Source organism: Hyperolius riggenbachi, chromosome 4 (genome assembly GCF_040937935.1).
Source record: "Hyperolius riggenbachi isolate aHypRig1 chromosome 4, aHypRig1.pri, whole genome shotgun sequence".
NCBI classification, from domain to species: domain Eukaryota; kingdom Metazoa; phylum Chordata; class Amphibia; order Anura; family Hyperoliidae; genus Hyperolius; species Hyperolius riggenbachi.
This window is the reverse complement of record NC_090649.1, coordinates 17562026-17586753: the sequence shown is the minus strand read 5'-3', so window position 1 is coordinate 17586753 and position 24728 is coordinate 17562026. Positions and strand designations below refer to the sequence as shown.

At 46.7% G+C, this 24728-nt stretch overlaps 1 protein-coding gene across 1 annotated transcript in view; it reads left to right on the top strand.

The window, feature by feature from the left end:
• The window catches only part of LOC137504562 (E3 ubiquitin-protein ligase RNF213-like), a 526907-nt gene that overhangs the window by 302943 nt on the left and 199236 nt on the right, over positions 1 to 24728 (top strand). Inside the window, exons 34-35 of the mRNA XM_068233144.1 lie at positions 10814 to 10913; positions 11730 to 11931. Of these exons, the coding sequence (XP_068089245.1) occupies positions 10814 to 10913; positions 11730 to 11931 (302 nt within the window). The remainder of the gene's footprint in view (positions 1 to 10813; positions 10914 to 11729; positions 11932 to 24728) is intronic.

Genomic DNA, 24728 nt, shown 5'->3' with positions numbered 1-24728 from the left:
AGCACCTCTATTGCGTACATTGCCAGTTCGTGCCAGGTGTCTAGCTTCGATACCCAATAGTTGAAGGGTGCAGATGGATTGTTCGACACAGCTACGTCATCTGACATGTAGTCCTTGACCATCTTCTCCAGGCGATCGGTGTTGGAGGTGGATCTGCACGCTTGCTGTTCAGTGGGCTGCTGCTGCATGGGTGTCAGAAAATTTTCCCACTCCAAGGACACTGCCGATACCATTCCCTTTTGGGTACTAGCTGCGGCTTGCGTTGTTTGCTGCCCTCCTGGTCGTCCTGGGTTTGCGGAAGTCAGTCTGTCTGCGTACAACTGGCTAGAGGAGGGGGAGGATGTCAATCTCCTCTCTAAAGTCTCCACAAGGGCCTGCTGGTATTCTTCCATTTTGACCTGTCTGACTCTTTCTTCAAGCAGTTTTGGAACATTGTGTTTGTACCGTGGATCCAGAAGGGTATAAACCCAGTAATTGGTGTTGTCCAGAATGCGCACAATGTGTGGGTCACGTTCAATGCAGTCTAGCATGAATTGAGCCATGTGTGCCAGAGTCCTACCAGAATCCTCATCATCCTCTTGTGAGCGTTGTGATAGTTGTTGTGATGCATCATAGTCGTCACCTTCCTCCTGGTCTGCTTCTGCTGACCATTCGCGTTGAATTGTGGAAGTCCAACGTGCACCGCTCTGGCCCTCGTCAGTGGTGGCATGAAATTCCTGCTCCAACTCCAGCTGTTCCTCCTCCTCTTCTTCGTCATAGCTGCTGGGGCCAGCGTTCCCTGAGGCGGATGGCCTGATGTTGGTACCATCACGCTGATCGTTTTCTCCTTCAGATTCCCCCAGTTGCATCATGACAGCTGTTTCCTTGATTTTTAACATCGACCTCTTCAGTAAACACAGCAGTGGTATGGTAATGCTGACTGAAGAGTTGTCACTGCTCACAAGCAACGTGGATTGCTCAAAATTTTGGAGGACTTGGCAGAGGTCCAACATGTTGGCCCAATCGGATCCACAGAAGCTTGGCAGCTGGCCGGATGCGCCTCGGTACTGCGCCGTCATGTACTGGACCACTGCACTCTTCTGCTCGCAAAAGCGGGCTAGCATGTGCAGCGTAGAATTCCAGCGCGTAGGGACATCACACAGCAAGCGATGGTGGGGGAGATTGAAGCGCTCCTGCATCTTGGCGAGTGCCCCCGAAGCAGTACTGGAATTTCTACAATGTTTGGCCACTCGACGCACCTTCAACAGAAGATCGGCCACGCCTGGGTATGTCCTCAGGAACCGCTGAACTACTAGGTCCATCACGTGCGCCAGGCAAGGGATGTGTGTCAGCTTAGCCAACCTTAAAGCGCGAATGAGATTACTCCCATTATCACACACAACCATGCCCGGTTTCAGGTCCAGCGGTGCCAGCCACAAATCCGTCTGTTCCTTTATTCCCTTCCAAATTTCCTCCCCTGTGTGCTGCTTATCCCCAAGGCAGATTAGCTTCAGCAACGCTTGCTGACGCATGCCAACAGCTGTGCTGCACTGCTTCCACGATCCTACTGCTGCTGGGTTAGCGTTTCCGGATGAGGTACAGCTTTGAGATGCGTTGGAGGAGAAGGAGTCAGAGAGGTAGGTGCTGCTGTTGTTATCCAGTGGGAGGGACGGCGGTGCAGCTGTTTGTGGCGTGGGCAACACCCGTGCCGTAGCAGGTGAGGAATCGCTGCCAGGCTCCACAAGGTTCACCCAGTGCGCGGTAAGGGAGATGTATCGACCCTGGCCGAACGCACTCGTCCAGGTGTCAGTGGTGAGGTGAACCTTGCAGGCAACGGCATTCTTCAAGCTTCGGGTTATTTTGCTGACCACGTGCTCATGCAACTCAGGCACTGCAGAGCGCGCAAAGTGGTAGCGGCTGGGAACCACGTAACGTGGGATGGCCACTGACATCATGCCCTTGAAGCTGTTTGTCTCCACCACTCGATATGGCAGCATTTCGCAGGCCAGAAGCTTGGCTATGCTGGCTGTTACTGCCACGGCCCGGGGGTCATTTGCTGGCAATTTCCTCTTGCGCTCAAACATCTCCGACACAGACAACTGAACCGTAGCGCTGCACACGGAAGGGCTGTTGGTTGTTGTGTTTGATGAACACTGGGAGACCTCAAGAGCACTACTCCGGAAAGTGACTGTGTCAGCGTCGTCTGATGTTTGTGAATGTTGTGAACCATGCAATGGCTGGGCTACTGCTGCTGCTGAGGCGAGTCTGGTGGTGAGTCTGGTGAACCCAAGGGAGGCAGTGTTGTTTCTGGTACCCTGTCCTGACGCGTTTGCCCACAGAGTGGGATGTTTGGATAGCATGTGACGGCTCATGCTGGTGGTGGAGAGGTTGTTAATACTTTTCCCCCTGCTCAGGCGGGTCTTGCACACCTTGCAAATCGCCATGGTAACATCCTCAGTGCAGTCTTCAAAGAAAGCCCAGACTTTGGAGCACCTGCCTCCTTGCTGGCGATTTCTGTTTGCTCCTCTTTTGCCTCTCACTTGAACGTCCACGCTTGTGGTGCCTGAAATTGCGCGCCGCCTACCTTGTGGCACAAGGCGAACTCGTGCAGCAGTGGGTTCTTCAACAGACTCATCTGTGCTGCTGCTACGACGGCGATGTTCTCGTTCACAAACAAAATCTGGGTCTCTGTCCACATTGTCCATACCCTCCTCTTCCATCTCCTCAAACTCGTCATATGTCATTGTGGGCCGCCGCCGTGGAGTAGAGCTCCCCACAACAACCTCTGCGCAGCACACGCCAACGTCGTCTTCCAGATCTTGTCGGCCGACCTCCTGCAATTGCAACCCCTCCTGCCCAAATTGCTCTGGGATTTGGGTTTCCGAGTCCTCCTCGGACTCGCCTTGTATTTCAGTGCGCGGTGCATTTCCCACAGTTAACGGTTGTGAATCCAGGCACAACATTTCTGGCTGTTCCTCCATTGACCTTTGAAAGGTGGAAGTTTGTTGGGCTGGGAATAGCTCCTGCGAATACCCCATTGTGTCCTGAGGTAATTCATCGGACTGGTTATCTGGCAGTTGTGTGCGTGGTGTCGCTGCCGGTTGTGTCAGCTTTGTGCCCACTGGCTCCTTGTAACTGGCTGAGGACTCGGACCTCGTGCGTGATGTGCTGGTGCTGCTTAACCCACTGCTGGACGCTTGAGAGGTCATCCAAGTAATTATCTGGTCCTGTTCTTTTGGATTTGTGAGGGTTGTTGTCCTGGACAACATGGGCGGTATTGAGTGGGTTTTCTTGGGTGCTCCCCTGTGGCCTGTACGTGAACCGTCAGGGGAAACACCTCTTCCCTTGCCCCTCCCTCTTTCACCGGATTTCTTCCTCATTTCACTTATCCTTACAGTACACGCTGACTGGCAGCAGTACAGTGGCAGTACAGAAATGCTATACAGTACCACTATTCCCAGCAGCGACACAGAGCACAATGCTATACAGTGACGGGTGAGCGGTGTACCACTATTCCCAGCAGCGACACAGAGCACAATGCTATACAGTGGCGGGTGAGCGGTGTACTACTATTCCCAGCAGACACAGAACAGTAAACAGAATGCTATATAGTGTGGCTGAGCGAGCGGTGTACCACTATTCCCAGCAGACACAGAACAGTAAACAGAATGCTATATAGTGTGGCTGAGCGAGCGGTGTACCACTATTCCCAGCAGACACAGAACAGTAAACAGAATGCTATATAGTGTGGCTGAGCGAGCGGTGTACCACTATTCCCAGCAGACACAGAACAGTAAACAGAATGCTATATAGTGTGGCTGAGCGAGCGGTGTACCACTATTCCCAGCAGACACAGAACAGTGAACAGAATGCTATATAATGTGGCTGAGCGAGGTACACAGAGTGGCAGTAAACAGAATGCTATATAGTGTGGCTGAGCGAGCGGTGTACTACTATTCCCAGCAGACACAGAACAGTAAACAGAATGCTATAAAGTGTGGCTGAGCGAGCGGTGTACCACTATTCCCAGCAGACACAGAACAGTAAACAGAATGCTATATAGTGTGGCTGAGCGAGCGGTGTACCACTATTCCCAGCAGACACAGAACAGTAAACAGAATGCTATATAGTGTGGCTGAGCGAGCGGTGTACCACTATTCCCAGCAGACACAGAACAGTAAACAGAATGCTATATAGTGTGGCTGAGCGAGCGGTGTACCACTATTCCCAGCAGACACAGAACAGTAAACAGAATGCTATATAGTGTGGCTGAGCGAGCGGTGTACCACTATTCCCAGCAGACACAGAACAGTAAACAGAATGCTATATAGTGTGGCTGAGCGAGCGGTGTACCACTATTCCCAGCAGACACAGAACAGTAAACAGAATGCTATATAGTGTGGCTGAGCGAGCGGTGTACCACTATTCCCAGCAGACACAGAACAGTAAACAGAATGCTATATAGTGTGGCTGAGCGAGCGGTGTACCACTATTCCCAGCAGACACAGAACAGTAAACAGAATGCTATATAGTGTGGCTGAGCGAGCGGTGTACCACTATTCCCAGCAGACACAGAACAGTAAACAGAATGCTATATAGTGTGGCTGAGCGAGCGGTGTACCACTATTCCCAGCAGACACAGAACAGTAAACAGAATGCTATATAGTGTGGCTGAGCGAGCGGTGTACCACTATTCCCAGCAGACACAGAACAGTGAACAGAATGCTATATAGTGTGGCTGAGCGAGCGGTGTACTACTATTCCCAGCAGACACAGAACAGTAAACAGAATGCTATATAGTGTGGCTGAGCGAGGTACACAGAGTGGCAGTAAACAGAATGACATATAGTGTGGCTGAGCGAGCGGTGTACTACTGTTCCCAGCAGCGACACACAATGACTGGGGGGGACCCTGGCTAGCGTGGCTGGAGAGCGAACTACCCTGCCTGCCTACCCAAAGCTAAACCCACAGAGAAATGGCGGAGATATGACGTGGTTCGGGTATTTATTTACCCGAACCACGTGACCGTTCGGCCAATCAGAGCGCGTTCGGGCCCGAACCACGTGACCCGTTCGGCCAATCACAGCGCTAGCCGAACGTTCGGGGAACGTTCGGCCATGCGCTCTTAGTTCGGCCATGTGGCCGAACGGTTTGGCCGAGCACCGTCAGGTGTTCGGCCGAACTCGAACATCACCCGAACAGGGTGATGTTCTGCAGAACCCGAACAGTGGCGAACACTGTTCGCCCAACACTAAGTAGGACACAAAGGAGTGGAGTACAGCAAGATGACAGGCGATTGGAGTACAGTAGGATGACAGAGGAGATTAGTGTACAGAAGCACAGAAGGAGCTGTGGTTAGAGATGGCTTGAATCTCCGATTTTGGGTTTGCGAACCTCGAACGCGAACTTCAGCAAAAGTTTGTGTTCGCGCGAACCATGGGAAACCGCAATAGACTTCAATGGGCAGGCGAACTTTGAAGAATACAAACACTGTTTCTGGCCACAAATGTGATGGAAAGGATGTTTCAAGGGGTCTAACACCTGGAGGGGATCAGTGACTACAAGAGGAAAACATTTTTTTTCAAAAAGACCTGATAGTTTTTGAGAAAAGGGATTTTGAATATTCTCCTTCTGACCATGGGAAAATTAAACGCCTGCCGACTTTAGCGGTTAATAGCAAAGTCCCCTTACGTAGTAGAAACACCAAATTTGCAGGGTATGTAGAGGGGGTCAGTGACTACAAGAGGAAAAAGATTTTTTTCAAAAAGACCTTATACTTTTTGAGAAAATCAGTTTTAAAATTTCAAAGAAAAATAGTATACATTTAACTAGTTGCCGACTGCTCCACGCCAATTGGTGTGAGCAGTGCGGCAGCCCCAGGACCGCTCCATGCCAATTGGTGTAAACGGTCATCTATGGGGCTAGCAGGAGATCGTGTTCAGGATGCACGCTTATCTCCTGCTTAGGGGCGGAGCTCAGACCTAGCTTCAGTCTCCGAGTGGCGCCGTTCGGAAGATTGTTAGAGGGCGGTGCTGGCTGGGATCGCATGATTGGCTGGCTTGGGGGACAAAGGGAGGGAAAGGAATAGAAAAAAAAAGTACAATTTTATTAAAAATAAATAAAATATTTATAAAAAAATAAATAATAATGTGGGGGCGATCAGAACCCACCAACAGAGAGCTCTGTTGGTGGGGGGAAAAGGAGGGGGGAATCACTAGCATGCTCTGTTGTGCGGCCCTGCAGCTTTGCCATAAAGGGGGGGGGGGGGGCTGGGGAGTTCTTAAGTGGTTAAATTAAATGACAGTTCTTACGGAAACCATTCCTGCCGACTTTAGCAGTTAATAGCAAAGGCCCCTTACATCCAAGCAACACCAAATTTGCAGGATATGTTAAAGAGAATCTGTACTCTAATATTCTTACACTAAAAAGCATACCATTCTATTCCTTATTTTCTCCTGTGCCCCTCTGTGCTGTTTCTGCCACTCTCTGCTGCAATCCTGGCTTGTAATTAACAGTTTTAGGCAGTGTTTACAAACAAACTAACCAGCTTCTAATAGGCTCAGCTAAGCATAGTGTGTGAGTATGCAGGGGGCCTGCAGAGGGTGTGTATCGCTTCTACCAATCACAAGCAGCCCTGCACATTCCACACAAGCAAAGCCTTAGCCCGACAAACAGGACAGAGGAAAGATACATTGATTTATTACAGAGACAGTGTAATTAGGAAGAGCTGCAGTAAGCCCCAGCACATTAGAACAGGCATAGGAACTCATAGGATAGAAGAACTAAGGCTGAAAAAATTGTTACAGAGTCTCTTTAAAAAGATAGCAGGAAACAATATTTAAAAAAAATTTAAAAATTGTATTTTTTTTATTTTGTTATGTTCAGAGTGTGGGAAATTTCCACCCAAAAAATCACGTGGAGTCCCCCCTACTGAGCTCTCTGTAACCCCTTGTCCCCATGCAGGCTGGGATAGCCAGAATGCAGAGCCCCGGCCGCGTGGGGCTTCGCACTCTGAGCTATACCAGCCCGCATGGTCTATGGTATTGGGGGGGCTTTGGGGGGGGGAGGGGCGGCCAAGCCTTCCCCTCCCCCCCTGGAGCCCTTGTCCAATCCATGGACAAGGGGCTCTTCCCCACCTCCGGTGCCCCAGTAGAAGGTGGGGGCAATGACTCCCTGGGGGAGTTCATGGTGGCATCTGGGAGCCTCCTTTAAGAAGGGGACCCCAGATGCCCACCCCCCCTCCCAGGAGAAATAAGTATAGGGGTACAAAGTACCCTTACCCATTTACACAAAGGGTTAAATGAAATAAAAACACAACAACAAAAAAGTCCTTTAATGTTCTTAATTAACCAGAAATACTTACCTGTACCTTTTGAAAAAAAGTTCCCGCGCCAATATCCTCGGAAATGTCCCACGACAATATCCCCACGTCATTTTTTTGGGGAAATTTCCCACACTCTGAACATAACAAAAAAAAAAGTCTTAGTTTTTTTAAAATATGGTTTCCCACTATCTTTTTAACATATCCTGCAAATTTGGTGTTGCTAGGATGTAAGGGGCCTTTGCTATTAACTGCTAAAGTCGGCGGGAATTGTTTCCCTAAGAACTGTCATTTAATTTAAATGTATACTATTTTTCTTTGAAATTTTAAAATCGATATTCTCAAAAGTATAAAGTCTTTTTGAAAAAAAAATTCTTCTTTCAGTCACTGACCCCCTCTACCTACCCTGCAAATTTGGTGTTACTACTATGTAAGGGGACTTTGTTTTTAACCGCTAAAGTCAGCGGGTGTTTAATTTTCCCACGGTCAGAAGGAGAATTTTAAAATCCATTTTCTCAAAAACTATAAGTTCTTTTTTATACCCACTGTCCGTATTTACATACCCTGCACATTTGGGATTTATATCATGTAATGGGGCTTAGCTATTAACCGTTAAATTCAGCGCCATTAAAGTCTATGGGAAAAATGCGAACACAAACTTTTTTGAAGAAAAATCGCGTTTCGTGGCGACCGCGAACCACTGAGATTCGCGTGAACAAGTTCGCCGGCAAACCGTTCGGGCCATCTCTAGTTGCGGTACAGAAGGGATTGGAGGAGTACAGCAGAAGTACAAGTAGAAGGACAGAGGGAATTGGAGTATGGTTGGACAGAGGAGACGGTAGTATAGTAGGGCTGAGGATTGCAGGAGTACAGTAGAAGAACATGGGGGATTAGAGTATGGTAGAAGGACAATGAAGTTGGAGTATGGTTGGACAGAGGATATTGGAGTACTGTTGAAGGACAGTGAGGATTGGCATATAATTGTACAGAGGGGAATGGAGTAGATGGAGTACTGGAGTACATCAGGACATTGGGGGATTAGAGTACAGTAGAGCAGAAGGGGTTGTGGTATAGCAGGAGGACAGAAATGTCTGTAAGGCCCCGTTCACACTTGCGGTTCGAGTCCGCAAGTGTCCGGGTCCGGGGGCCGCAAAGAGACCGTACGGGTCTCTGCTGTGGCCACAAGTTGCCACAAGTTGCGGATCTACAATAAAGTAGCCGGAACTAGATACATTGCAGTGCCAGAAAGGCACCGCAAGCATGGGGGATACCGGCGTGTAGTCCGGGCCCACCAAGTGGCATAGGACCGGTGCTGGAAGCATCCGGTCCTATTGCCAGTGTGATGAGAAACATCCGTTTTTCATTGCACAGCATGGCTGCATGTTCGGGTCAGGATCTGGCCCGAGTGCGTGGGCCGGATGATCCGGACCCGAAAAATAGCGCATGTTGGAAAAGTGTCCGGAGTCCGCATCCGATCCGGCTCCGTTCTGTACGGAACGGACGCATGTGAACGTCCGCATAGACTTTGCATTGCTATGCGGAATGTACGTTCCGTTTGTACAGTATACGGTCCGGATCCGATCAGGCGAATCCGGACAGCGAACGCTAATGTGAACCAGGCCTAAGGGATTGGAGTACAATGGAAGGACAGAAGGGACTGAAGCACAGTAGGACAGAGAGTTTTGGAGTATAATGGAATGTAAATGTCCAGACTGGATCTGAGTGCAGTCAGATAGAGGCAATGGGAGAGAGGAAAATTGAGTTATATAGGATCTAGGGAATTAAAGTAAGGTAAAAGGATATAGGTTAATGGAGTTTGGCAGATACAAGGAATTTTAAGTACAGCTGTACATAGGGGGTTGGAGTATAGTAGGACAGAGGGAATTGAAATCCAACAGAAGGACATATGGGACTGGAATACAGCAGGGCAGAGGACATTGGAGAGGTAGAACAGAAGGGATTGGAGTACAACATAAGGACAGAAGGGATTGGAGTACAGTAGGATAGAGGGGACTGGATGTGATAGTAGAAGAACAGATAAGACCAGAGTGTGGCAGGATTAGACTAGCAGAAAAGAGTAAGGCACCACATCCTGCAAATGGTTCATTTAATACTTTACTAGCCTCTGAGGAAGCGCATTCAGCGCAAAACAGCTGTCAGGCTTGTCACGCCCACAGCATATCATTATTTCTGCCATTATTTAGTGCCATTTGCAGGTGGTGGCACCTCACTCTTTTTCTACTAATTCCAATTTGAATGATTGCTTTCTGTTGAGTGCACACATCTGGAGGTACGAATCCAGCATTGTCATTATTGGCTTCAGCAGCATCTAGTGCCAGCTCCCCTTCTCTCTTGTACACTAGAGTATGGTAGGACAGAGGGACTGTAGTACAGCAGGGCAGAGGGGGCTGGAGTACAATAGGACAGAAGGGGTTGGGTTGCAGCAGTATAGATGGGACTGGAGTGCAGTACAAAAACAAAAGGAACCAGAGTATGGTAGGACAGAGGGATTGTAGTACAGCAGGTCAGAGGGGGCTGGAGTACAGTAAAAGGACAGGAGGGATTGTGGTACAGTAGGACAGTGTATGCTGTAGAGTAGTAGTAGCAGCAGGGTATTGTACCGTGTTAGCCATCCGTAAAATAAGTTTTAAATCCGGATGATACCAATGGTATCATCGAGGTTTAAAACTTCTTGCTGTAGAGTAGGACAGAGGTGATTAGAGTAGTACGGTAGGACAGTATGGAGATTAAAGTATGGTACAAAAGATTTTGGACATTGTCCAGCAAATAGACAGGGTTGGTGGATGGCAAGAAAGGGACTGACGATTCTTATTTATAAGGATCTGTATTTTGTTATGTGCTGGTGACTCATAGACAGAAAAATAGTCTGCCTACAGCTGTGTACAGACATGAGATGACAGTTGCCCAATTTATCTGCTTATGGTTGGACTGGTTAATGACTGTATGTGTGTTATACCCATCTAGACTAAGATCAGATGTATTCTCAGGATAACTGGTCTGTTGCATTTTATTTCCTCTACTAGTAGACTTAAGCCTGTTTAAAAATGGGCTCTAGGTCTCTGGCACACCGCCGCCACTGCCTCATATCAGTGCGCATGCGCACGCACCTGCCTGCCGTGCAACCGCCCACATCGCGCATGCACCAGTCTCTCCGCGCACGCGCCCATCCGGCTCCCTGGCACCATCCTCCTGTCCCAACAGCTGCACATGCGGAGTAAAGCAAACACACGGACACAGGGACAGGATGACGCAGGGACACTTGGGGATTATTATACAGGATTGTGGGAGGCTGCTGGTCCCCAGGATTGTTTGTCATCAGAAATCTGTACTTAGCTTTAGGAAAATTGCCAGTTATCTCCCTGAACATGCAGAGTACAAAAAGACAGTCTGGAAGTCCTGATAGACAACCACCGCTGGAAGAAGCAGAAGGTATCTGCAGAGATCAGTCATATGTAATCACCATTAATACACAAAACTTTTTCTGTCTTCCAGCTTTGAAAATGTAGAGAAACACCTTCAAGCCTGCTTAGAGCATTTTATCGAACTGGAAGGCACAGAGGAAGCTCATGTCCTATTCGTAAACTGTCTTCAGGTAAGAATATAGAAAACTGGGTTTAAATAAGCTTTTAAAATGTCAAAAACAGCATTTTCCTCCTATGCACAGTGTGCCCAACTGCCTCAGCCCAGAGGACTGACCTGGGATCCTTCAGCTTTGTAGGACACAACAAACATGGTTTTTGGGTGGGTTGTGATCAGTCACTGAACATTTTTTACACTGCATGCATGCGCGCCTGTGCCACAAGTGTGGTTAATGCCACATTAACCCTTAATTCAGCCGTGCAGATTGGATGGCCAGGAAGGAGGAGATGCCACATAGTTAGCCAAGCCCACAGTGGAAGAAGGTGGTACTTTTCTGGGGGTGGGGGATGCAGAATTCCTGATCTCAAACAGCACACTTATTGCAGTTCAAACAGACATTAATGGCCTCAATTCATTAAGCTTTTCTCCTGTCTTTAATAACTCTTCTGAGCTGTTTCTACAGTTATCACTATGGGGATAACTGTAGAAACAGCTCAGAAGAGTTATTAAAGACAGGAGGTAAGCTTAATGAATTGAGGCCAATTAACTTTTCTCTAACTCTGTGTGTTTTACCTGCAAGTAGGGGAAAGGCCAGCAGTTCAGAAATGGCAGCATTAATTGCAATTTGCATAATACATTTAAGTCGATTTTATGTCTCTGCCACCTGTATAACCTTAGTTATGAAAAGAGAAGGGTGAAAAGCATGCACTGAAATACTCATAGTGTGTATTTACCTTTTGTATGTGTCAGAGAGTGGTGCAACTAAATATTTTGAATTAAAAAAATGTTTGGTTTGCGTCCGCTTTAATCCTTTTTTTTTTCCCTGCAGGACTCGTTGTTTGGAAAGAAACAAGAAAACCGAAGTCATGCAGAAAGAAATGAATATCTTCAAAATGAGGAGATATTCTTAGAAGACTATGTAAGACCTGCCAATGAACCCAGTGGGACATCCGTAGAGTTGCTGCATGATGTGGCCAGGGTGAAGCTGGCGCTGGACACAGCTGCGGATATGTTATCTGTCCGACCCAGAGGTATGTGGGACAGGAACTGATGAGACTTTACTTCTAATTCCTCATTTAGTAATACAAAAAAGGATTTACCTAAAACCTCTAAACCAATGCGTCAATATGGAATCTGCAATTATGAACTGTTCACTGAAAGACCTATTAGCTGCTATGATATTATGATTCAAACATCCAGCACAAGTATAGCCTACGATAAGTGCTACTTTAAAATCCTGGGAACATTTTTTACATTTCCCCCCGCATACACTAATAGATCCCATTGAGTGCTCTATTAATCTTTACATATAATTTAAAGAGAATCTGTATTGTTAAAATCGCACAAAATTAAACATACCAGTGCAATAGGGGACATCTCCTATTCCCCATCTGTCACAATTTCGCCGCTCCCCGCCGCATAAAAAGTAGTCAAAAACAGTTTTAAAAAGTTTGTTTATAAACAAACAAAATGGCCACCAAAACAGGAAGTAGGTTGATGTACAGTATGTCCACACATAGAAAATACATCCATACACAAGCAGGCTGTATACAGCTTTCCTTTTGAATCTCAAAAGATCATTTGTGTATTTAACTCCTGTCCCATGCAGCTCTCATGCACTGAATAGTGACAGGCTGTGAGGCTGATCGTTTTTTCCTGCAGAAAGCTCTGCCCGTGTCTGTAATTCCTCAGTATGTGTCAGCCAGCTCCTTTCACAGCCTAACAGAGGAGGATTTTTATCCAGCTCTCTTCTCTCACTGATAAGATAGCACAGAAGCTGCTGGCTTATGTAAATAACTCATACACTGAAGTGTGCATAGAGGGGGAAGTGCATAACAGATCAGCACAGAAGAGTTGGCAGCCTTCCAGACACAGGGCGACAAGTCCGACAGGGGAAAGATACATTGATTTATTACAGAGATGGTGATAGTAGAAAGTGCTGCAGTAAGCCAGAGCACATAAGAATAGGTTTAGGAACTTGTAGGATGGTAGAAAACAGGATGACATTTTTGTTACAGAGTCTCTTTAAACACTAAAATATGGTATGGTTCTGGGATCCATTTCGTTAATGATATTGTATTGGGAGAATCTTTGTCATTTCAGAATCTCCATCTTAAAATTTGCCTTCCACGCTCTCAACTGTTTAATTTCCATACTGTATACTATTTATTCTATTCCCAAAATTTGAAAATACTAACATTGCCCACTAGCACCACCTGCTTATTGACTAATAATCTGCCAAAGAAAAGCTCTATTACCTTATGGTACAACTGCATGATCCAGACCATATGAAATATGCTAGCTCCTGGGCTCATTATCTACTTATAGAATTAGGAATGCCGTGTGATGATTAAAGGTTTTATTATGCGAAGCATTTCAGAAGGTCATCTCCTCTGTTGCCTGAGGAAAGGAGAAGCTGACCTCCTGAAACGCGCGTAGCAAAATAAAACCTTTTATCATTACAGGGCAGCCGTCTATCTTTCTCGCACGCATGCTGTACAGCATATTCATTTACACTCCTGTAAATGCCTGTGAGCGGTTTCTATAGCTTTGCAGAGCAACCCAGGAGTTTCTTTATAGCTCTCCATTCAAACAGCGCTGCCTGTCAGCCCTCACTGCCGCAGTCTGTAGTGGAGAAGCCTATAGCAGAACAAGCACACAGACCAGGCAGATATTCACAGAGAAGTACCAATACAATACAATACAATAACATTTGTAAAGCGCTTTTCTCCCATAGGACTAAAAAGCGCATAGTTGTGTCTCAGATTAATACAGGGTTGCAGGCTGGGTTGTGTTACAGAGGAGATAGTCAGATGTTCATAAATGCCAGACTGAAGAGGTAGGTTTTCAGTTTAGACTTAAATGCTTGCAGGGATGGAGCTGTCCTGATTGGGTGTGGCAGGGAGTTCCAAAGTGTAGGGGCAGCATGACAAAAGGCTTTGTCTCCAAAGGTTTTGAGGTGGACTCTGGGGGTGACCAAGGTGTTACGTCCTTTTGATCTGAGATTGTGGGGGGTGTGATGCAGTTGCAACAAGTCCTTCAGGTATCCAGGGTCCAGATTGTGCAAGGATTTGAATGTCAGTAAGCCAATCTTAAACAGAATTCTCCATTTTATCGGTAGCCAGTGGAGTGAGCTCAGGATTGGTGTTATGTGGCAATGGCGGGGTTGGCTTGTTAACAGCCTTGCGGCGGCATTCTGTACTAATTGCAGGCGGCTTAAGTCTTTCTTATGCAGGCCTGTGTAGAGGACGTTGCAGTAGTCTAACTTTGATGTGACAAAGTGGATCCTTGTTTTATCTACGACAGAGGAGGATCAGCTAAATTGCCAAACCCAGTCCCCGGCTAGAGGGACAAAAAAAGCCCTGATGCTGGACAAACCTATATGGGCTTGTCAGCTACTACACAAAGTGAGATTATTCCAGCTTTACTTGAACTGATATATACTGCTCCCTGAGTGCTCTCTATTTTCTGTCTTGCATTCCAGATTCAATGACCACTGCAGTGGATTTTAGTTTCAAATAATTTTATTGACAAAGTCAGATTACAAATATATAAAGAGCGAAAAAATAAGTCCCTATGGGATCATTGATCTTAGAAAAAATAGTAACATGGTAACAAATATACAAATAATAACAAAAACGTACATGTCCATAATATGATGTAGGAATAGGTCACGGTACAAGTAAAGAACGATTATGAATATACAAGAATCCAGAAAACGGTGCAGGGCATCTCCAACTACAAAAGATTACACACAGTATAAAGCTGAGCCATATTTCAAACCCAAGAAGAACCATTTTTAAGCTGAGAGCGTCATGGCCCGCATGCCACCCTCACTGTGAAGAGTTAGCCAAGGCTGCCAGGTTTTAGTGAAAGTATCAAAGATGTCATTGGAGATGGCTAAAAGGCATTCAGATATTAATATATCAGTGATAATAGATTTAGTAATGGAACAGATAAGGAAGGTTTCATCCAATTTCTGGCTATGTTATCTGGCAGCTTTGGCAATGTGTTGGGCCAGGCAATGTTGCGGAAATTTCCACCCGAATGGTTTATCCCTAGAAGTAGCATCAGAGGGTCAGGGAAAAGGGCCTGGTTAATAGGAGCTGAGATTTCTAGCCAATATTGTTTAACAGGACAAAACCAAAATACATGAGCATAGGAGCCCTGGTGACCACAGTTAGTGTTGGGCGAACAGTGTTCGCCACTGTTCGGGTTCGCCCGGATTTTGGCCTGTTCGGGTTCGGTTCGGGACCCCCCGAACACCTCATGGTGTTCGGGAGGGTGTTTGGCCACGCTGCCCGAACCCGAACAGGCCTTCTTTGTTCGGCCGAACACAGCCGTGTCCGGCCGAACAAAGCCCCCTATAGGGTCCCAGCATAAAGGGAGGGTACGTGTCAATGATGACACGTACCCTCGTACGCGTCATCGCGGTACTTCTGCTCTCTTGACGCAACTTACAAATGTAAACAGGAAGTGCGTCAGAGAGAGGGCGGAAGTACCAGATGGTACTAGTGCCTATGCTCTCCGGCTGCCCGCTTCCTGCCCTCCTCCTGCCAGGTACTTTGGGGGACTTTTATTTAATTTTAAAGGGTCCAGCAAAAGGGAGAGCTTAGCGGGGAGGGGTGGGGGGCATCTCCGACCCCCCCCGCGCTCGGGGCATACTCTCCCTTTATGCTGGGACCCTATAGGGGCCCCAAAGGGACATGTTCGGGTTGGGTTCGGGGTTCGGCCCGAACATGCCGAATATCGGGGGCATGTTCGGCCGAACCACCCCGAACCCGAACATCTGAATGTTCGCCCAACACTAACCACAGTGTCTAAAGCAGAGGTTTTAGTGTATCAGAAATATTGCATGGAGAGCTAGCGGGGTGAGATGAGTCCTATGTAGGATCTTCAGATTTGTTTCTCTATGTGAATAATAGTTGGATTCCTTTGATAGGTTAATGAGACATCTGGACCACCATGCTTCTGACATGGTAGTATTTAGATCCTCCTCCCAGTGTAGCATGGAAGTAGTTTTGGTCATTATCAAGGGCTGGGATTGGACTGTGTAGAGGTAGGAAATTAAACCACCATCAAGTGGGCTGAGGTCACACCATGTTTCAAAGTAGGTCCTAGGGGTAACAATAATGCTAAACGATTAAGGGATTTGAGATAATGAAAGATTTGAAACGCCTGGAAAAATTCAGACACAGGGAAGGCAGTCAGATATCTAAATTGATTCCAGGAAGGAAGTATATTATTGATTAGAAAGTCTCTAATTTGGAGGAAGCCCTTTGATTTCCAGCATGTAAAGGAGGCAGCAGTGAGGCCAGGAGAAAAAGTAGGGTTACCAAATAGAGGGCAGAGAGAGGGTATTTGAGACTGGAGTTGTTTAATTGCTTTTACTCTTTTCCCAAGAGTTATTGAGTAGTACGTATGAGGAGACAAATGTTTAACTTGTGATAAGGGATATCCCTGTGACCAAACCAGGGCCTTCAGTGAGACTGGAGTCAATAGGTCATTTTCAATTTGAACCCAAAGAGGAGGTTTAAATTTAGCATGGACAAAGGCAAGTTGTGCTATTTGAGCTGCTCTATAATAATTATAGGGATCAGGTACACCCAGCCCTACTAGGGATCTTTTCCAAAACATTATGCACCTCTTTATTCTGCTCTGCTCTACAAAATGCGTGGTAGTAAAGTCATTCTTACAGCTTGAATACGACCCGTCTATGATAGAGTGGGGGTGTCCCATATGGCTAAATCTTGTTTTAGTTTGGAAAGCATGGTTTTATAATTTAGATTGTATATGTCTGATAAGGTTGTTGAGATTTTTAAACCTAAATTGGTGATGTACCTAGGCTGTAAAATAACACCTAAAGAGTTGGCAAGATGTGATGCTATCGGTTTGGGTATGTTGGTAAAGAGTACCTCAGTCTTATTAATATTTAATCGTAGGCCCGAAATCTCACCAAAGTCTTGTACTAGGGTGAGTAAGTTTGGTAGCAAAGTGAGGGGGAGGTAAGGGTCAAGGGAATGTCGTCTGCAAATAAATTTGCCTTATATTCTTGATATGGATAGGCCCTTAATTCTGGTGGTTGTCTAAACCTGTCTGCCAGAGGTTCTATAGTCAGCACAAAGAGATAGAGTGCAGCCCTGTCTTGTTCCTTGTCTGATAGGGATAATATAAGGGGCATTAGTGGGAAGTTTAAGAGTTGCTGAAGGCATGGAATAAAGACAACGGCTAGCTTGGAGAGAATTTCCTCCAATGCCAGCTCTAGTCAGGGCCATGAACATTTAAGGCCAGCTTATAGTATCAAAGGCCTTCTCCATGTCAAGTAATATCGAGGCCAAAGGTTGTTTATTAGAATTAGCGAAATTGAGAATGCTGAGCACTTTCCTCTTCTTATCAGGACCCTGACGCTGTGGGTTAAAAACCCACCTGGTCCCTGTGGATAAGATGATTAATAAATTTGTTTAGTCTAATCACTAAGATTGAAGTGAAAATGTTATAGTCTAAATTGAGTAAGGAGATTGGGCGATAATTCTTAATATCCAAGTGATCTCTATTGGGCTTTGGAATAACCGTGATAATGGACTGGAGAAAATCCGGGAAGGGAGTCTTACCATCAAGGATCGAATTAAATAGGCGAATTAAAAAGTGAGTTAGAATTTTGGAGAATTTTTTATAGTAAATTGCAGAGAAGCCACCTGGGCCTGGGGCCTTTCCATTTTTTAATTGCTTAATGGTTGCTCTAACTTCCAGTTCAGAGATTGGAAGGTTGAGAGTGGCGGCTTTTTCTGGTAGTAGGCGTGGGGTTTTAGCATCATAAAAAAGGCATCTAATCAGAAAAAAGGCATCTAGCACGGGGCCCCCGAGTGATTATTTTGGGTACAGGTGTACAGTATAGTGATTGATAATAGTTGGCAAATTCATTATGAATTTGTAAAGGGTCAGAGGTGATTTGTCCTATTTTTGTTCTAATTTGGAACATTTTATTTAGGATTTGAGCATGCCTAAGCTTTTTAGCTAGCCAAGTATTCGGTTTATTGTACTGTTTACAAAATTTAGATCTAGTCCAGCGCATAGCCTTTTCAGTTCTGGCAAAGAGGATAACATCAATTTGAGCCATTGTTGTTTTAATTTGTTGGAGTAAATAAAGGGATGGGTTAGCTGAGTGGGCTATTTTGAGTCTAGATAGTTTATGCTCTAAATTTAGTTGTTGCTCAGTCTTGGGTTTTTTTTGTGTTGGACAGCTAATTTTATAAGGTGGCCATGTATAGTGGGTTTGAGAGCAAGCCACAATATATCTGCTTTAATGTCTTGGGTATCATTGGTTCTAAAGTAATCAACAAGGTTATTTTCAATGTCAAGAACATTTATATTGTCTATGAGAAGGCTCTTATTTAATCTCCAGGGGGGTTGAGTTAAGGGAGTGGTAAAAGATGACATAGATGTCAACACCATGTCATGATCAGATCATGAACTGATTACATGTCTAGAGTAGTATAAGTTAGGAATTAAGTCTGAGGAAATCAGGATTGTGTCAATTCGTGAGTAATTTTTATGAGCATCAGAGCAAAATGAGTAACCTCTAAAGCCCCATCTACACGATACGGTTCTTTGTGCAATTCGATTACGATTCTATTTACGATCCGATTAAATCCAACATGTCTGATCGGGATTCGATTCGATTCAATTCTATTTGCCATTGTTTTGCAATGGCAAATCGAATTGAATCAAATCCCGATCGTACATGTCGGATTTAATCAGATCGTAAATAGAATCGTAATCGAATTGCACAAAGAATTGTATCGTGTAGATTGGGCTTAAGAGCTGGGTTATGTGCTCTCCAGGTATCATCAAGATAAGCTGATTGTAAGAGAGAACACAAGGTAGTGGCATGTTTACGTTGTAATGTAGTGATGGTGGGGTTGAATCTGTCAATGGAAGGATTGGGAGCTATGTTGAAGTCCCCTGCCCAGATAACTTGGGTGTGATTAGTATGCGTTAAATATTTTAGGAGTTCTCTTATTGCTTGGAGGGGAGCTTCAGGAGGGGCATAGAGATTTACTATACATAAGTTTGTAGATTGAATAGATCCATAGATGAATGATCACATAAGACCCTTGTCATCAGTGATGATTCAATATTCAATGGAAACGAATTATGGAGAAGAGTCAAGACACCCCTGTGTTTTTTATCTGCCGGAGTGGCAAAGTGCTTCTGGTAGTGTTTGTGGAAGTATCTAGAATAGAATGGTGGGAAAAGTGTGTTTGTTGAATACCTAATACATCTGATGTATGGAGGGGGATAATAATCTAGTATCCTCCATGAAAGCTGACAAGCTGAGGCAGCACTTAGTGATTCAGACTCCACAAACCAGTGTTTAACATTCAAATACATGTCTAAGGCATGAGCTAAAATATAGTTAAGCCTTCAAAAGTGACATACTTTGCACTGTAGTCACTGGAACTGGAAAACATTTAGAAATGGCCTTGTAGCCCTTTCCTGACGTGTGAGCAGCCACAATGCGCAGCCACAGGTCCTCACTGAGCTCCTTTGTCTTAGCCATGACAGTCCACAAACCAACTGTAGAGAGCTGCTGTTTTTCACCTGTTGAGTTGAATAAAACAGCTGTCCCCAATTAAACAGCGTAATTAGGATGCTTTGGAACAGCTTAGACTATTTGGAATGGTATAGAACTTTGGATTTTCCCACAGACTGTGACAGTTTGTGGAGGGTATGAATAATTTTGGACTGGACACTTTTTGCTCAAATGTAAATAAAAGCTGAGAAATGTTTTGTTTTCCCTGCAATAATGCCTCTTGTACATGGTCTTATTATCTTTTTGGAGACACTTATGTCTCATAATTTTTGTGCGTGTGTGTAACGATTGGTGTAGCAAACAGAAGTCTGGTTATTGTGTGATCTGCAGTATCACCAATAAATCAGACACTATACCTGATTATATGGTGATCTGCAGAATCACCAATGATGCAAGTATAGCTAGCAAGGTAATTGCAAGTGTATAGTGCTTGGTGCAACTGTAATACTGATTAGTTTTGGCAGGATCTCACCAGAGGAGCTGGTGGGTACTATCAGTAATGAACCTCACCAGTGACAAGGGCTCACTGGTGAGTAGAGTGGTCAGACAGATCAGTTCGGCAACAGACAGGAGGATAAAGTACAGAATCGTTAAGCAGAAGAGAAGTCAGAAGAGAGCCAGAGTCATACACAGGTAATCAAGCAACAATAACAATAGTAATTAGAGATGTATCGAACGGTTCGCCGGCGAACGGTTCCAGGCGAACTTTGGTGGTTCGCGTTCGCCTGCACCAGGCGAACTTTTGCGGAAGTTCGATTCCCCCCATAATGCACTATGAGGGTCAACTTTGACCCTCTGCATCAGTCAGCAGGCACATTGTAGCCATTCAGGCTACACTAAGCCCTAGAGCCCCACCCACCCTTATATAAGGCAGCTTCTGGCAGCCATTAGAGTCACTCGTGTGCCTGCTAGAGACAGACTAGGGACAGCTACTGCAGACTTGTTCTTCTAGGGACAGATTAGTTAGGTTCTTGGCTGCTTAGCTTGCTCCTGGCTGATTATTATTGCTTTTATAGCACCCCACAATAGCTATTTTCAGAGCTAATCCTGTACTTTTTTTTTTTTCTGTGTGTCAAACTGACACTTTTGTTGCATGCACAGCCGTGCTAATTCATAGTGTGTGTGCCACTGCCAGCAGCCCAGCACATTCAGTGACTACCTGTGTGTGTGACAGGGATCTGCACATTGTACTACCCAGTACTGCATATAACCAGTACCTGTTGTGTTTACTTAACCCACCTCATCACTGCATATACCTAGCTTTGTGTTGAGTGAACCCAGCTCACTGCATCTAACTACCTTTACTGTTCAGTGAACCCAGCTCACTGCATCTAACTACCTTTACTGTTCAGTGAACCCAGCTCACTGCATCTAACTACCTGTTGTGTTGAGTGAACCCAGCTCACTGCATCTAACTACCTTTACTGTTCAGTGAACCCACCTCACTGCATCTAACTACCTGTTGTGTTGAGTGAACCCACCTCACTGCATCTAAGTACCTTTACTGTTCAGTGAACCCAGCTCACTGCATCTAACTACCTTTACTGTTCAGTGAACCCAGCTCACTGCATCTAACTACCTGTTGTGTTGAGTGAACCCAGCTCACTGCATCTAACTACCTTTACTGTTCAGTGAACCCACCTCACTGCATCTAACTACCTGTTGTGTTGAGTGAACCCACCTCACTGCATCTAAGTACCTTTACTGTTCAGTGAACCCAGCTTACTGCATCTAACTACCTGTTGTGTTGAGTGAACCCACCTCACTGCATCTAAGTACCTTTACTGTTCAGTGAACCTAGCTCACTGCATCTAACTACCTTTACTGTTCAGTGAACCCACCTCACTGCATATAACTACCTGTTGTGTTCAGTGAACCCTGCTCACTGCATATACCTAGCATCCCCCCGAGATGGACAAAATGGACAAACCAGGTAGAGGAAGAGGTAGAGGCAGACCCAGAGGAAGGCCATCAGGCACCGGCAGGTCTGTGCGAGGTGGTGTTGCTGTGATTTCGTGCGGACCTGTCCCAAAATACAGTGCTCAAAAGAAGGCACGTGTCATCACTTCCCAAAATTGTGAGGACGTGGTTGAGTATTTAACACAGAACACCTCATCTCCCGCAGCCAGTGCCACCAGCGCTAGTACAAGCACCACATCCGCTGCATTTGACACTTCACAGGAGTTATTTAGTGGTGGTGAAATCACTGATTTCCAGCCACTACTGCAACAACAAGAAGAAGGCGCAGGTACACCACCTCATACGTCTGAGTTAGGTGGCGATAGTATGGACGTAACGTGTGAGGAGGGGGATGATGAACCACCTGAAGTTGGTGCAGTTGAGGAGGTGTCTGAGGAAAGCGAAGCTGGGCAGGAGGATTATGATGATGATTATATGGATGCCATGTATGTTCCCAGTAGAGGAGATGACCAGGGGACAGTTCAGAGGGGGAGTCAGAGAGGAGTAGGAGGAGACGACTCCATGATAGAAGCAGAGGGAGATCATCCTCAGAAACAGCTGGGGGCAGTGTCCGGCGCCATGTATCGCCAGCTATGGACAGCCAGCCAACATGCCCTTCAACATCAGCTGCTGATGCCACCGTAGCGCCATCACCCCAGGGGGGCTAAGCGGTTTGGAAATTTTTTCACATGTGTGTCTCAGATCGGAGCAAAGCCATCTGTTGTCTCTGCCAGCAAAAATTGAGCCGTGGAAAGGCCAACTCTCACGTAGGGACAAGTGCCTTATGAAGGCACCTGGAGAGAAGGCACAAACGGCTATGGCAAGAACACCTGAGGAAAAGCAGCACCCAAAAGACAAGCCACCCTCCTTCTCCTCTTCCTCCTTCAGGTGCATCATCTTCATCCGCTTTCTCCCTTGCACCTTCACAGCCACCCTTCTCCACACCGCCTCTTCCCTTGAGCGGTTCCTTCTCCTCTGCCCACAGCAGTACCCAGCTGTCCGTTAAGGAAGTATTTGAGCTTAAGAAGCAAATGTCTGCCAGTCACCCTCTTGCCCGGTGTCTGACAGCTGACGTGGCGGAACTATTAGCTCGCCAGCTATTACCATGCAAGCTGGTGGAGTCGGAGGCTTTCCATAAGTTTGTGGCCATTGGTACACTGCAGTGGAAGATACCAGGCCGCAATTATTTTTCACAAAAGGCCATACCGAAACTGTACCGTGCAGTTGAGAGGCAAGTGGTGTCATCTATTGCGAAGGTCCACCTGACCACGGATGCCTGGTCTGCCAAGCACGGGCAGGGCCGCTACATTACGTACACAGCCCATTAGGTCAACCTGGTGACCGATGGCAGCAAGCACAGAGTACGTGGCTGCGCAGCGGACCGACTTGTCACACCTCTGCGGCTTGCAGGCAGGCCTCCAGCCACCTCCTCTCCGCCTGCTACCACCTCTTAGCTGTCGTCATCCTCCTCCTCCTTGGCTGGTGCCGCGATCTCCACTCCAGCTACACAGCCCCCGCACCCCAGGGCCTATGCTGCATGCCAGGTACGATGGTGTCACGCAGTGTTAGACGTGTCTTGCCTCAAAGCGGAGAGTCACACTGGAGCAGCTCTCCTGGCTGCTCTTAACAAACAGGTGGAGCAATGGCTGACCCCGCACAAGCTTGAGATCGGCAACGTGGTGTGTGACAATGGCAGCAATCTCATTTCTGCGTTGAATTTGGGAAAGCTGACACACGTACCTTGCATGGCACATGTGCTGAATCTGGTCGTGCAAAGATTTGTGTCCAAGTACCCAGGTAAAGAGGATGTCCTGAAGCAGGCCAGGAAGTTGTGTGGGCATTTCAGGCGCTCTTACAAGGCCATGGCACGCTTTGCGGACATTCAGAGTAGAAACAACTTGCCGGTGAGACGCCTGATTTGCGATACCTCGACTCGCTGGAATTCCACCCTGCTGATGTTCTCTCGCCTGCTAGACCAGGAGAAAGCCGTCACCCAGTACCTGTATCTTTACAGTACAAGGACACAATCTGGGAGGATGGGGATGTTGTGGCCCAACAACTGGACACTGATGCGAAATGCATGCAGGGTCATGGAGCCCTTTGAGGAGGTGACCAAACTGGTGAGTCGCGCTGAGGGCACCATCAGCGACTTGATCCCCTACGCCTACTTCCTGGAGCGTGTTGTGCGTAGAGTGGTGGATACAGCTGTGGAGGAGCGTGAACGAGAACAGTTACGGCAGCAGGAGTCGTGGGAGAGATTTACATCCGAACCCGATGTTTCCACAACACCTGCGGCAGCACAGAGGGGGGAGGAGGAGGAGGAAGAAGAGGAGTCGTGTGGGGAAGGAGAGGAGTCAGACTCTGATGATGGTGATGAGGAAGGTGTTTCTGTGGAGGAGGAAGAGGCGGCGGAAGAACAACAACCGCGGCAGCCGTCACAGTGGGCTTCTGGTGCTTCACGTTCCTGTGGTATTGTTCGTGGCTGGGGGGAGGAAGAGGAGTTGCGTCCCGTCACTGAGGAAGAGCAAGAGGAGATGGAGAGTACGTCTGCATCCAGCTTTAGGCAGATGGCCTCTTTCATGTTGTCCAGCCTATTGAGGGACCCCCGTATCAAAAAACTCAAGGCGAATGACCTGTACTGGGTGGCCACGCTACTAGACCCTCTGTACAGGACCTGCTACCAACTCAACAGAAGGTGGAAAGGATGCAGCACTTGCAGAACAAGCTGTCGATGATGCTTTACAATGCGTTTAAGGGTGATGTGGCTGCACAACACAATCAAGGTACCACTGGCAGTAACCCTCTTCCTCCCAAGTCCACGCAGGCAAGGACAGAACGCTCCAGCGATCTCAGGGTGATGTCGGACATGCGGACATTCTTTAGTCCAACTCGCCATAGTCCTTCGGGATCCACCCTCCACCAACGCCTGGACCGGCAGGTAGCCGACTACCTGGCCTTGAGTGTGGATGTACACACTGCGAGCAGCGACGATGAACCCTTGGACTACTGGTTGCACAGGCTTGACCTGTGGCCAGAGCTGTCCCAATTTGCCATACAACTTCTCTCTTGCCCTGCCGCAAGCGTCCTGTCAGAAAGAACCTTCAGTGCAGCTGGAGGCATAGTCACTGAGAAGAGAAGTCGCCTAAGTCACTCACGACAGTGTTCAGTACCTAACCTTTATCAAAATTAATTAGGAATGGATCACGGAGGGCTACTGCACGACCGAAGACTAAGTCAGTCCCCACACACAGCATCTCTGCCTGCAGGCCGCTTGCC